The sequence below is a fragment of the Dendrobates tinctorius genome, unplaced genomic scaffold, assembly GCF_039654945.1.
Source record: "Dendrobates tinctorius isolate UK_male_01 unplaced genomic scaffold, ASM3965494v1 ptg000162l, whole genome shotgun sequence".
Taxonomy (NCBI): Eukaryota; Metazoa; Chordata; class Amphibia; order Anura; family Dendrobatidae; genus Dendrobates; species Dendrobates tinctorius.
The window spans coordinates 24800001-24815518 of record NW_027361829.1 but is presented as its reverse complement, the minus strand read 5'-3'; the positions used below and the strand labels follow the sequence as shown (position 1 = coordinate 24815518).

Below are 15518 nucleotides of genomic sequence, written 5' to 3'. Positions count from 1 at the left end.
GGAGATTCGCTGGCACAAACCACACATTGCTTGATGGCATTCCAGAGCTCCTGCGCTGTGTGGCTTCGATTCCCCAAAGAAATTAATTTCAGTACGGCCTGTTGACATTTGGCCATGGCTGTGCTCATATCGGTCGTAACAGGTAAGCGTTCACGGGTCCATGCGGAGGTAGACCGTGACGGCTCCTGCAGCACTGATTCAGAGGAACTGGAGTATGAGGAGGAGTCAATGTGTACAGACTGGATTCCTGCAATCCGTGGAGTTGGCAGAACACGTACAGTGCCACTCTCAAGATCTGTACCCGGCTCCACAACATTGACCAATGGGCAGAGAGGGAAAGGTATCGTCCCTGTCCATGGGTAACGGTCCACGCATCGATGGTCAGGTGGACCTTGCTACTGACGGCGTTTAGTAGCGCATGTTTAATTTTTCCCTTCATATGCTTTTGCAGGGCAGGGACGGCTTGCCTGCTGAAATAAAAGCGGCTGGGCACGGTGTATTGTGGGACTGCCAATGCCATGAAGTTACGGAAGGTGTCAGTCTCCTCCAGCCTGAATGAGAGCATTTCAAGGGCCAGTAGTTTGGCAATGCCAGCATTCAGAGCCTGTGCTCGGGGATGGTTTGGCGAGTATGGCCGCCTTTTCTCCCATGCCTGTGCTACCAATGGCTGTAGAGTGGCCTGGGAGTGTGAGGATGACAGGGAATGTGGTGCTGTGGGTGGAATGTCACTGGGTCTCTGGACAACAGTGCCAGAGGTTCTTCCATGGCGATCCTGTGAGGAAGCCGAACCAGCTGTGTGTGAGCTGGAGGAAGAGGCTACAACACGAGCTGAAGAGGTGGTAGGTGGTGCTGTAGGTTGGCCTACGTCTTCAGTGTGTCTTTGTAACTCCACCACGTGCTTGGTCCGCACATGTTTCCACATATTTGTGGTATTGAGGTTGCTGACACTTTTCCCTCTTTTGACTTTCTGATTGCACAGCTTGCATTTGACAAAGCAAATGTCATTTGCAACTGTGTCAAAAAAGGACCACGCACTGCAAGTCCTGGGAGCGCCCATTTTGGGTTTTGGAAGAGGAATGCTCCTAATGGGTGCCGAAGTGGAGGCTACAGGCAACCAAGTCTGCCCCCTCCCTCTCCCTCCTGTTTTGGCCGTTCAGGGAATCTCTTCCTCAAAGCTGCTCCCACTACCTTCCTGTTCCTCACGCCATGATGGGTCAAGGACCTCATCATCTACACTCCCCTCTTCAAACACCTGCTTCTCCTGGGTAGTCTCGCCAGCATAGTACGCACCAGAAAGTGGCACCTGAGTCTCATCATCTGATGCGTACTGAGGTGTGCTGACCATAGGCATTGGCCCACCCGCCTCTTCAGATTCAGAAGGACAAAGCAGTTGCGCATCACTGCATACTCCCTCTTCTTCACATTCTAGAATGCTGCTTGGCTGGCCCCCTGTTTCCAAGCCAAGAGATTCAGAGAACAGAAGTAGAGATGGCTCCTGTCCAGGGCTCTCTGACTGCCTGGGCAATTTAGCAGGTGGTGAAGAGACATATGGTTGCTCTTCAGTGCTCTGGCCCTGATAGGATGTGGAAGTCATTGAAGTCGATGCGATTGCATTCATCCTACAACGGCTTGAATTTGTTCATCCCGCAGCAGTGGGGTACGGCGAGGTCCTACAAAGCTGCGCATAAAGGACTGTTCCCTGGTAAAACTGGGGGATGCTGAGTCACTGGTGCCCACAGCAGGCACAGAATCCCCACGTCCTCTCCCTGCTGAAACTCCACGCCCACGACCACGTGCCTTACTCCCTGCCTTCTTCATCTTGGTAGACTGATAGAGATAGGCAGAAAAGTACAAAGGGTGGCTTAGTGTGCTTATTCCTGAACAGCTGCTAACAGGTATAAGAAACACTAATTTTATAAAGTGTGTGGACTACACTTTAATATGAGCTAATGCGGCCTACACAACTGTCAAGTGTAGTGTTTGGTGAACTTTATTTACGTGTTTTTTTTTCAAAAAATAAAAAGGATGTGACCAAAGATGTGAATGCGATAGTATCACTAACTTTTTGGAGCTATTACAATCCAGGAAGGTAACCTACAATGCAATAGATGAGGCTCCAAAAAATAGGCTAATACTAATCTGGCTGGGGCTGCAGGGCATAAGCCAGAAAAAAGGCTCCTCTATCTACTCCTATATAGTGTTTGCAACCAATCTAGCTGAATACAGATGGAAGCACACTAATAGGAGAAATTCAGGAAAAATAAGCAGCACTACAGCAAAAAAGAACAATGTATGAGGCAGTGACGCACGCTGAGCGGACTACAACCAGAGGTGGCTGCAGAACACACTATAGCGTGAGCTGCACTCACACACAGAGACCTCACAGACAGCCGTGAACAGTGCAGAGAATTGTGCACTAGCACTGAAAGGCTGCAGAAAGGCTCCGCTCTCTACTCCTATATAGTGTTTGCAACCAATGTAGATGGATATGGATGGATGCACACTAATAGGAGAATTAATGAAAAATGAGCAGCAATAAAACAAAAATAAATATGTATGAGACAGTGACGCACACTGAGCGGCCTACAACCAGAGGTGGCTGCAGGACACACTACAGCGTGAGCTGCACTCACACAGACCTTGCAGACAGCTGTGAACAGCGCTGCAAGGCAAAAGAAAGCATCTCACAGGGGTTGCTAAGCTAGCCTGTGTAAAGCACAATCTAGCAAATCGATATTTCTAACTGTCCCTCGGAGTCACAAGAGCAGCGTCCTGTCCCTAACTGAATTCACAGCAGAGTGAACCCAAAATGGCGGCGGCGGCTTTTATAGTGCATCATGACATCATTTCAGCAGGCAATCACAGCCATGCCATTAGTTAACATGCCTACATGCCTATCAGGATGTGCCCACACTTCTTAGGATTCCTCATTGGCTGAATCAAATCAAACTGGCTCATAGCATTATGGGAACTTCCGATTCCGGTATTCGATATGCTAAAAGTATCGGAACTCAGTATCGGAATTCCGATACCGCGAATATCGGCCGATACCCGATATTTGCGGTATCGGAATGCTCAACACTAATTATGGCATAAGCTGATACAATCGTGATATTCAATTCATATTGATTTTTTAAGGTTTCCTTAAAATAAAGTAACTTTTTAACCCCTTAATGACTGGAGCTTTTTTCGGTTTTGTGGTTTCGTTTTTCACTCCCCTTCTTCCCAGAGCCATAACTTTTTTACTTTTCCTTCAATATGGCCATTTGAGGGCTTATTTTTGGTAGGGTGAGTTGTACTTTTGAAAGACATCATTGGTTTTATCATATTGTGTACTCGAAAATGGGAAAAAAAATTCCAAGTACGGTGAAATTGCAAAAAAGTGAAATCTTACCCATGTTTTTTGTTTGGCTTTTTTGCTAGGTTCACTAAATGCTAAAACTCACCTGCTATTATGATTCTCCAGGTCATTAAGAGTTCATAGACACCAAACATGTCTAGGTTATTTTTTATCTAAGTGGTGAAAAAAAATTCCAAATTTTGCTTAAAAAAACCCCAAATTGCGCCATTTTCCGATACCCGTTACGTCTCCATTTTTCTTGATCTGCGGTTGGGTGAGGTCTTATTTTTTGCGTGCCGAGCTGACATTTTTAAGGATACTATTTATGTGCAGATATGATCTTTTGATCGCCCGTTATTGTATTTTAATGCAATTTCGCGGCAACAAAAAAAAACCGTAATTCTGGCATTTTGATTTTTTTCCCCGCTACGCCGTTTACGTGATCGGGTTAATCATTTTTTATTGATAGATTTGGCGATTCTGAATGCGGCGATAACTAATATGTGTATGTGTGATTTTTTTTTATTGTTTATTGTGAACGGGGCGAAAGGGGGGTGATTTAAACTTTTTTGTTAATATTTTTTTCGTATTTTTTAAAAACATTTTTTTAATTTTGACATACTTCAAAAACTTCCATGGGTGGCGCTCATAAAAATCCAGCATCAACAACCATAGAGGTCTCTAGGAGACCTCTGGTTGTTATGCCAACACATCGCTAATCCCCGATCACGTGACGGGGATCGGCGATGCGCGTATATCCGGCCCGGCAGCTGGAAGTGCTTGTTAAATGCCGTTGTAAGCGTTCAACAACGGCATTTAACTAGTTAATAGGCGCCGGTGTTCAAAACAACTGACATGTCTCGGCTTTGATGCAGGCTCACCGCCGGAGCCCACATCAAAGCGGGGGATCTGACCTTGGACGTACTATTGCGTCCAAGGTCAGAAAAGATGTATATAATAATAATAATAATAAATTTTATTTTTATAGCGCCGACATATTCCGCAGCACTTTACATTTCAGAGGGGATTTGTACAGACAATAGACATTACAGCATAACAATAATCACATACAGTGGATTATAACAAATACCAAGAGGAGTGAGGGCCCTGCTCGCAAGCTTACAGTATATGAGGACAGAGGTAGACACGAAAGGTGGGTGGTAACAGTTGCCCTGATTGTATGGACCAGCCATAATGTTAAGTGTGTAACAGTACAGACACAGAGGGCTAATGGATGCATAAAGCATGTGGGAACATGATGCTGGGAACCTGGTTATGGTAAAACTTTTGGCTCTGCCACACAGGGATAGGTTAGGTTAATGTGTTGAGGCGATAGGCCAGTCTGAATAAATGCGTTTTCAGGACACGCATACATATATATGTTTTCATTGTCCTTTTAAGATGAGCGGATCTGACAATTCGAATTTGACAAATTATGCAAATTTTCCCAGGAAATTCAATCTGTAGCAAAGTTATTCTTTACACATTGAATATCCCTTATTATTCTCTGGCTTCTCTCCAGACCATAGAGCACATGTAAAATAAATTTTAAAAAATCTTAGCTCATTGCTCAACTGTCCAGTCCTCAGCACCACCTCTACTTTCTTTTGTTGCTAGCCACATCTCACGGCCTGTTTACTTGTGATGTCATTGATATGCAACGTGCAGTGACTAGAGCTAACATGCCAGAAAAAAAAGGCCCTGGTGACAAGATGGTGGGCAGGGAGGAAGCCTGCACACCAACCAGTTCTCTTCTTTCCACTGTTACATCTTAGATTTTTTTCACTCTGGGCTGGGACTTCAGGCCGCAACCAGGTTTTGGAGGTCTCTGCATGGCATACATCTGTGACATCATGACATGATTACTTAAGACTGGGTACTGGCAGGAAGCAAACTACTAGCATAGTAGAGCAAACAGGCCGTAAAATACAGCTAGCGACAGTGGAAAGAAGAGACGGCTCTATGGACTTGAAGATAGGCAGCAAGCAGCGGAGGAGCTGAACAGGAAAACAGTGATTATACATTTTTTGTTTGTTTTGTAAACTTTTTGCGGCTCTCTACAGTTCAGCAAAATGGGTTTAGATCAATCGTTGCAAAGTGAATTTACAAAAATCAATATTTTCAAAAGATTTTGATTTTTGTATATGCGAGTAGAATTCAATTCCACTCGAATAAATTTACCCATCTCTGCCATATTCTGAAATTCAAAACATTTTAATTTTTCAGTTTGCAGACCCCTGTTTGAGGGTTTATTTTTTGGCATAGCAAGCTTTAGTTTTTTACTGGTACTATTTTGGGATATACATTACTTTTTCATCACTTTTTATTTCAGGTTTTTTTGCGATGAACAAAAGCAGCAATTCTGGCAATGTTTTTCCTTTTTTTGTGTGCAGTTTACTGGGATATTTGGTGTTATTTTACAGTTTGCTTTAACACTTTAAAATATTTTTTATAATATTTATTAGTCCCCCAATGGTACTTATGCATCCAATACATTCATTGCATAGGTAATGGCTTATATTGTGCAGTGTATTACCTCCTCCTCTCAGTGTTATGCTGACAATAAGCCTATTAGGTGTCGCTTTAGGCATCATGTAATAGACATTGGTATATGGCAGGCAAGGAGGCCGTAGCAAGACATTGTTATTCCGCAATCATACTGTCTTGGGGGCAATGGGCTGACAGAGAGAGCTCTCTCCCTTTGCCAAAGTTCTGATGTGCAGCTGTTACTATCGACTGTGGCATCTGAGAGGTTAAACTCCCGGCATTGATGAGGACATTCATTCTAGCAGTTAAAGGGAATCTGTCACCCCTTTTTTCGAATATGAGCTGCCGGCAGCAACAACAGGGGCTTATCTACAGCATTCTGTAATGCTGTAGATAAGCCCCTGATGTGACCTGAAAGATAAGAAAAAAGAGTTAGATTATACTCACAGGGGGGGCGGTCCGGTCCAATGGGTGTCGCGATCCGGGCCGGCGCCTCCCATCTTCATACGATGCCATCCTCTACTTTCCTTCCTGTCGTGGCTCCTGCGCAGGCCCACTGCTCTGCCCTGTTGAAGGCAGAACAGAGTTCTGCAGTGCGCAGGCGTCGGGAGAGGTCCGACACCTACGCACTGCAGTACTCTGCTCTGCCCTCGACAGGGAAGAGCAGTGCGCCTCCGCCGGAGCCGCAACAAGAATCAAAGAAGAGGACAGCATTGTTTGAAGATGGGAGGCGCCGGACCAGACCTCGACACCCATCGGACCGGGCGGCCCCCCCCAGTGAGTATAATCTAACTCTTTCTTCTTCTCTTTCAGGTTACATCGGGGGCTTATCTACAGCATTACAGAATGCTGTAGATAAGCCCCTGATGTCAGTGCCGGCAGCTCATATTCGGAAAAAGGGGTGACAGATTCCCTTTAATGCTGTGAGCATTAGTTTGGCTTCTGCAGGTTGATCGCACAAGTACAGAAGAAGTACGCATGGATCACCACCATGCATGTACTTTACCCATCATGGAGTGTTAATTTACCAATACTTACGACAGATGTATGTATATATATATATATATATATATATTTATATATATATAGGAAATAGCAATGTTTCTCCAGTGATCAGTCCAATGGTAGGATAAAATATAACTTTTATTTTTCCATTAAAAAGGTTCCATATTTCTTCAATAACAATTTTGCATATAGTCAATCCCTTTTGGACGACATGTTTCGACACTACATGTGTCTTCCTCCAGGTCCCTATATATATATAATATAGCAAAGAGCAAAGGGCTAACAATATTTTGAACTTTTTACTTTCAGGCTCCATATCTCACCATCCACTACTGCTTTGATTGCATCTATTTAGCATGTGATTAGTTATGCAGATTCTTGCCATATCACTGCATTGTTATTGGTGTAAATGAAAAATGAAGTCTCAGTAATACCATTGGTGCAAATGAATTGACAGGACTTTGTCCATCTGCCAAGTCAGTAATCTGTGGCCACTGGAAGGGACTCTGTGAACCGCCTCTTAGACAACGGCATCTAAGGCTCTTCTATAGATTAGCAGGCATGGCACAACTTCACATGTGCATTATGGCAAATCAATGATAAGACTAATAATCAACTAAAAAGAGTCAATGACAGCTAAGAGACATTTATCAGGGCTCCCATCTAACGACCACAAAAGTTCTGTTTTGCCTTAGAGCTATTAAGGGCTTGTCTGGGCTTATGATTGACTTAGGCTCAGAACCTAACCAGTGAATAGAAGATAGGCTGCAGTTTGCTTCAATGGCCACTACACAGTAAATGGAATTTTGCTTTTTGGCTCAATTAACAGCTAACATACAGCCACGACCTGCGCTGACTACGGTTGATTGCTTGGGTTGCAAGGTGTCCCACTGGTTTGTTATTGATGACCTATTGTAATTATAGGTCATTAATATAATATGTCTGGAAAACTATTTTAAATAGTGGTAAGAGCTTCTGTATAAGCTAAACATAAATGCCACTAATAATTTTTTTTTTTACTTTACATTTTAACTTTATTATTCTTTTTTTATTATGGACTAAGTCTTGATTTACGTTTCTCTGTTTTTTTTTATTTCTGCCCTGTATGGATATATTCAGCCAAAGGGTTTTCGACGTTACTATAGCTCACCGTTGCTTATACATGAGCAATTTGGATGCATCAAAGAAGTAATGCCTATTGGTGAGTAAGACTGTTATTCAATTTTGTGATAGACTAAAATATTTTTGACCATTACTGTACTGATATCAAAAAATAGGATTATCGAATACTTGCAGATAAAGTGCTTGCTGAAGATGCCTTGTAGAGGTCTAACTCTGTGTCCAGTAACACAATGCTAAATTTTCGTTAAAATTGTTATGTTACATTTTGTGTTAACCGTATTGAAATGAATGGACACTCCAAGAGAAAAAGTTCAATTTCTGGCTGCCAGGGTTTACTTGGTATGTTATGCTGGTATTTCTGTATTACACCTCCCAAGTATCTTCCTTTCAGAGAAACACTTCAAGTGGCACAAATCCCTTTTGCCTCTCTTTGACACAAAGCTAGGAGGGATAGCTAATACTAGAGAAGAGAGAGAGAGGATTCAAAAAGATTTAAATAAACTGGAGAAGTGGGCAGTAACTAACAGAATGGTTTTTAACAGGGAGAAATGCAAAGTACTACATCTGGGCAATAAAAATGAAAAAAGCATATATAGAATGGGAGGAATAGGGCTAAGTGACAGCACATGTGAAAAAGACTTGGGTATACTAATAGATCACAGACTGAATATGAGTCAACAGTGTGATGCAGCAGCAAAAAAGGCAAATGCAGTTCTAGGATGTATTAACAGAAGCATACAGTCTAGATCACGTGAAGTCATTATTTCCCTCTACTCCTCTTTGGTCAGACCTCATCTGGAATATTGTGTCCAGTTTTGGGCACCACATTTTAAAAAAGACATCAACAAACTGGAGCAAGTTCAGAAAAGAGCGACCAGAATGGTGACCGGTCTGCAAACCCTGTCTTATGAGGAAAGGTTGCAGGATTTGGGAATGTTTAGTTTGCAAAAGAGAAGACTGAGAGGAGACTTAATTGCTGTCTACAAATATCTAAAGGGCTGTCACATTGTAGAAGGATCAACTTTATTCTCATTTGCACAAGGAAAGACTAGAAGCAATGGGATGAAACTGAATGGGAGGAGACACAGATTAGATATTAGAAAAAACTTTTTGACAGTTAGAGTGATCAATGAGTGGAACAGGCTGCCACGAGAAGTGGTGAGTTCTCCTTCAATGGAAGTCTTCAAACAGAGGCTGGACAGACATCTGACTGGGATGATTTAGCGAATCCTGCTTTGAGCAGGGGGTTGGACCAGATGGCCCAGGAGGTCCCTTCCAACTCTACGATTCTATGATTCTATGATTCTCTCCTCCTGAGATGACCATTCATTCTAGCAGTTAATGAACCAAGCTATAGATTTGCATTCTACCATGCTAGGTCTAAAGTACAAATTAAAATCCTTCCTCTATGTGCTATTACATTGTATTGCATGTTTAGCACTGTAAGAAAGTATGAGATAAGGTCCTGGATGGCAAATATGTGCCACCAAGGTGTTTGGCCTAGGTAATGTAAAATTCTGTACCAGTAACATTAGATTACTGAAAGTCTGGAAAAAAAGTTCTTCCCATCATCCAGCCCAGGGTTTACAGGCCTAATGACAGCAGGAGGGTTAGCTCAGCAGTTTGGAGTTTGAGATGGAGCTGAACAGAGCTGAAACTGCTTCGGCCTGAAATGCTGAAATTGGTGAGGCTGTTTATAGTATTCATTTTTACTGCAGAAAAACTGTTTTTGCTTTGGAACGGTGCGGTTTGTGATAGAGAATAAACTTTATGCTGTTTTGATATAAAAACCATTGACTGTGCATATCCAAGCGGCTACCAGAGAGCTGAAACCCTACCGCACTTCCAGTGCCTTGAAAATGTATTCACAACCCATGAACTTGTCCACAATTTTTACATGTTACGCCCACAAACTTAAATGTATTTTATTTGGATTTTATATGATATACCAGCACAAAGTAGCAAGTATTTGTGAAGTGTAAAGGAAATGATACATGGTTTTCTACATATTTTAAAACTATAACTCTGACAATTGTAATGTGCATTTGGATTCAGCCTCCTGTAATCTAATATGCTTAAATAAAATCCTGAGTGACCAATTGCCTCCAGAAGACACACAATTAATACCTGTGTGTAATTTATTCTCAGTATAACAACAGCTGTTCTTTGAAAGCCTCTGAAGTTTGTTTAAGAAAATTAGGTATCAAAGAGCATCATGAAAACCAAAGGAACACACCAGACAAGTCAAGGATAACATTGTTGAGAAGAGTATCACTATCTCAAATCACTATTCAATTCATAATCTAAAAATGGAAGCAGTATGGTAATTCTGTGTACATACCAAGACAAGATTGTCCACCTAAATGGACATCCCAAGCAAAGAGAGCAATATAATAAAACTAGGAAACAGAAAAGCGCAATAGGGTCTTATCTGGTGGACAATTGAATAGATATAGTAAAGGTCTACTCACCCTTTCCAGGAAAGGTATAAGCATATAAACCCGCTGTCAGCCTGCTGCACGCCCGAAGGTCCACTGCGTGACCTCCAATACGAATCCTTATGGATAAAATGTTATTCTCGGGCTTACTGTGCGCTGCTTGACCAGGATAAAATCACCACAATGTGAGAAATTTAACCATTTAATTCCCAACGTGTTTCAAAGTGTGAACCACTTCTTCCTCAGGGGATGACATGAAGCCTTCATGTCATCCCCTGAGGAAGAAGTGGTTCACACTTTGAAACACGTTGGGAATTAAATGGTTAAATTTCTCACATTGTGGTGATTTTATCCTGGTCAAGCAGCGCACAGTAAGCCCGAGAATAACATTTTATCCATAAGCAAAGAGAGCACTAATTTATGGAAGAGTGGCAAGAAGAAAGTCATTTTTAAAAGCAAACCATAAGAAGTCCTGTTTGTATTTTGTAAAAAGCCATGTAGGGGACACATTATGTTAAAGAAGGAACTTTATTTGGTAAGCTGAAACCAAAGTAGAACATTTTGGGCTAAATGCAAAACGTGTGACAGAATTACGAACACTGCACTTCACGCTAAAAGCACCATACTCACCGTCATACATGGTGATGGCAACATCAAGCTGTGGGGATGCTTTTCTTCAGTAGGAACAGGGAAGCTGATTAGAGTTCAGGGGTAGATGAATGTAGCTAAATACAGGGCAATCCTGGAGGAAAACCTGTTAGATGCTGAAAAAGACTTAAGACTTGGGCATAGATTCATTCTCCTGTAGAATAACAACTCTAAGATATTGCCTGACCTACAATGGAATGGTTTAGATCACAGCATATTCATGTGTTTGAATGGCCCAGTCAAAGTCCAGACCTAAATCCCATTGAGAGTCTGTGGCAAGACTTAAAAATTGTTGTTCACAGATGCTCTTCATCCAATCTCACTGAGCTAGAGCTAGTTTGCAAAGAAGAATGTGCAAACTTTTCAGCCTCTAAATGTCCAAAGCTGGTAGAGACATGTCCTCAAAGATTGGCAGCAGTAATTGCAATGAATGGTGGCTAGTGTTGAACAATACCATCCGATATCCAGAAATATCGGATCGGATTGGATCGGCCTGATACACAAAAAGTATCGGGTATCGCCGATTCCGATACCGGAAGTCCCATTCAAGTCAATGGGACAGAAATATCGGATTTAAAAAAACCCCTTTCTTTCCTTGTACATCAAGTTCGGGAGGGGGGAAGAGTGTGGGCGGTGCGTGGGCGGACACTGTGCGTGTCTGTGTGTGCGGGCGGGCTCTGTGCGGGCTTCTCGGGGGTCTGTACGGGCCTAACGGGGGTCTGTGCCGGCTGCTGGCGGTCTGTATGGGCCTGCCGGGGGTCTGTGCCGGCTGCTGGGGGTCTGTACGGGCCTGCCGGGGGTCTGTGCCGGCTGCCAGGGGGTCTGTGCCGGCTGCCGGCGGTCTGTACGTGCCTGCCGGGGGTCTGTGCCGGCTGCCGGGGGTCTGTATGGGCCTGCCAGGGGTCGGTGCCGGCTGCCGTGGGTCTTTGCCAGCTGCCGGTGGTCTGTGTAGGCTGTCGGCGATCTGTGCAGGCTGCCGGGGGTCTGTACGGGCCTGCCGGGGGTCTGTGTGTGTGTGCAGGCATCGTCCGATGGGACTACAAGTCCCATCGGGCGATGCCTGCTACAATGACAGTGATTGATACATTAGCCAATGATGGGACAGTAGTAGTCCCATCATCCGGCTAATATGTTGAATGTAAAAAAAAACAAAAAAAAACATACATACTACATACATACTACATACTACATACATACTTCATATATACTACATTCATATAACATACATACATACTACATACCTACTACATACTGTATATACTACATTCATACAGCATACATACTACATGCATACTACATACATACTACATTCATACAACATACATACATAATACATGCAAACTTCATATATACTACATTCATACAGCATACATACATACTACATACATACTACATATATACAACATTCATACAGCATACATACATACTACATATATACTACATTCATACAGCATACATACATACTACATATATGCAACATTCATACAACATACATACATACTACATACATACTACATATATACTACTGTCATACAACATACATACATACTATATACATACTACATATATACAACATTCATACATACATACATACAACATATATACTACATTCATACAATATACATACTACATATATAATACATTCATACAGCATACATGCATACTACATATATATTACATATATACAACATTCATACATACATACATACTACATATATACTATATTCATACAACTTACATACTACATACATACTACATATATACTACATTCATACAGCATACATACATACATACTACATACATACTACATATATACTACATTCATACAGCACACATACATACTGCATACATACATACAACATACATAAAACATGCTACAGATATACTACATACATACTACATACTACATACAATACATTCATACAATACATACATATAGACATACAGTACATATAACATAGAGTACATACTCACCATTACTTGTCACATTGTTCCCCGAAGCCAGCGTCATCTGTGAAAAAAATATGAAAAAAACAAACCACCAAATACTCCCTGTTCTGCAGAAATCCACGAGTGTCCCACGCCGATATCCTGTGGAGAACAGCAGCATCAGCTGATGCGACCGCTCTCTATGGGCTCCAGGTATCCAATGACTGGAGGTAGGTATCCTTCCGCACTGTATTCCTCCGCCACTGTAAAAAAAAATAGTCCCTAGTCTCACTTTTGGCATTGCTGTGTGAGAAAGTTCCCACACAGCTTTTGCCATAAAGTGTGACTAGGGACTATTTATTTTTACAGTGGTGGAGGAATACAGTGCGGAAGGATACCTACCTCCCGTCATTGGATTCCTAGAGCCCCTAGAGAATGGTCGCATCAGCTGATGCTGCTGTTCTCCACGGGATATTGGCATGGGACACTCGTGGATTTCTGCGGAACAGGGAGTATTTGGTGGTTTGTTTTTTTCATATTTTTTTCACAGATGACGCTGAGTTCGGGGAACAATATGACAAGTAATGGTGAGTATGTACTCTTTGTTATATGTACTGTATGTATATATGTATGTATTGTATGAATGTATGAATGTATTGTATGTAGTATGTATGTAGTATGTATGTAGTATATCTGTAGCATATTTTATGTATGTTGTATGTATGTATGTAGTATGTACGTATGCTGTATGAATGTATTATATATGTAGTATATATGTAGTATGTATGCTGTATGAATATAGTATATATGTAGTATGTATGTAGTATATCTGTAGCATGTTTTATGTATGTTGTATGTATGTATGTATGTAGTATGCATGTATGCTGTAGGAATGTAGTATATATGTATGTAGTATGTATATATGTATGTATGAATGTAGTATATATGTAGTATGTATGTAGTATATCTGTAGCATGTTTTATGTATGTTGTATGTATGTATGTAGTATGTATGTATGCTGTATGAATGTAGTATATATGTATGTAGTATGTATGTATGTATGAATGTAGTATATTTGTAGTATATCTGTAGCATGTTTTATGTATGTTGTATGTATGTATGTAGTATGTATGTATGCTGTATGAATGTAGTATATATGTAGTATATATGTAGAATGTATGTAGTATGTATGTATGTATGAATGTAGTATATATGTAGTATGTATGTAGTATATCTGTAGCATGTTTTATGTATGTTGTATGTAGTATGTATGTATGCTGCATGAATGTAGTATGTATGTAGTATGTATGTTGTATGAATGTAGTATATATGTAGTATGTATGTATGTATGTATGAATGCTGTATATATGTAGTATGTATGTATGTATGTTGTATGAATGTAGTATATATGTAGTATGTATGTATGCATGTTGTATGAATGTTCTATATATGTAGTATGTATGTATGCTGTATGAATGTAGTATATATGTAGTATGTATATATGCTGTATGAATGTAGTATATATGAAGTATGTATGTAGTATGTAGGTATGCTGTATGAATGTAGTATATATGTAGTATGTATGTATGCTGTATGAATGTAGTATATACTGTATGTAGTATGTATGTAGTATGTATGTTGTATGAATGTAGTATATATGAAGTATGTATGTAGTATGTAGTATGTATGTTGTATGTATGTAGTATGTATGTAGTATGTATGTTTTTTTTTGTTTTTTTTTTACATTCAACACATTAGCCGGATGATGGGACTACTACTGTCCCATCATTGGCTAATGTGTCAATCACTGTCATTGTAGCAGGCATCGCCCGATGGGACTTGTAGTCCCATCAGACGATGCCTGCACACACACACAGACCCCCGGCAGGCCCGTACAGACCGCCGGCAGCCCGCACAGACCCCCGGCAGGCCCGCACAGACCCCCGGCAGGCCCGCACAGACAGCGCATCATGATGCGCACAGACCGCGCATCATGATGCGCACAGACCGCGCATCATGATGACATCATTTCAGCAGCCAATCACAGCCACAACAGTGGCTCATTGCATTATGGGAACTTCCGATTCCAGATCCGATATTGAAAAAATATTGGTACTCGGTATCGGAATTCCGATACAGCAAATATCGGCCGATACCCGATATTTGCAGTATCGGAATGCTCAACACTAATGGTTGCCCTTCAAAATATTGACTGAGTGGTGGCTGAATACAAATGCACGTCACAATTTTCAGACTTATATTTTCTTTCCTTTATACTTAACAAATACTTGCTACTTTGTGTTGGAAAAGCACATAAAATCCAAATTTACAACATTTAACTTTGTGGGTGTAATGTGAAAAAATGTGGAATAGTGAATACTTTTTCAAAGCACTATATAAATTCCTATATTTAGATCAATATCTCAGGAAAGGTGTACATTTACATTGAACATGTTTTGGATTAGAACTTTTTGTGTCCGTTTTCAACCATAGGTTGGAAGGAATGTTTTTAACTTCTATATAAATGTATGTAAGGGGGAAAACGTAAG

The 15518-nt window shown here is 41.2% G+C and overlaps 1 protein-coding gene across 3 annotated transcripts in view; it reads left to right on the top strand.

The window, feature by feature from the left end:
* STAC (SH3 and cysteine rich domain) overlaps positions 1-15518 on the top strand; it is a 707138-nt gene that overhangs the window by 419273 nt on the left and 272347 nt on the right. For 2 of the 3 annotated variants that reach the window (XM_073549907.1, XM_073549908.1), the window contains exon 4: positions 7952-8033. The exons of the other annotated variant lie outside the window; for it this stretch is intronic. In XM_073549907.1, the coding sequence (XP_073406008.1) occupies positions 7952-8033 (82 nt within the window). The remainder of the gene's footprint in view (positions 1-7951; positions 8034-15518) is intronic. 3 annotated transcript variants of the gene reach the window in all.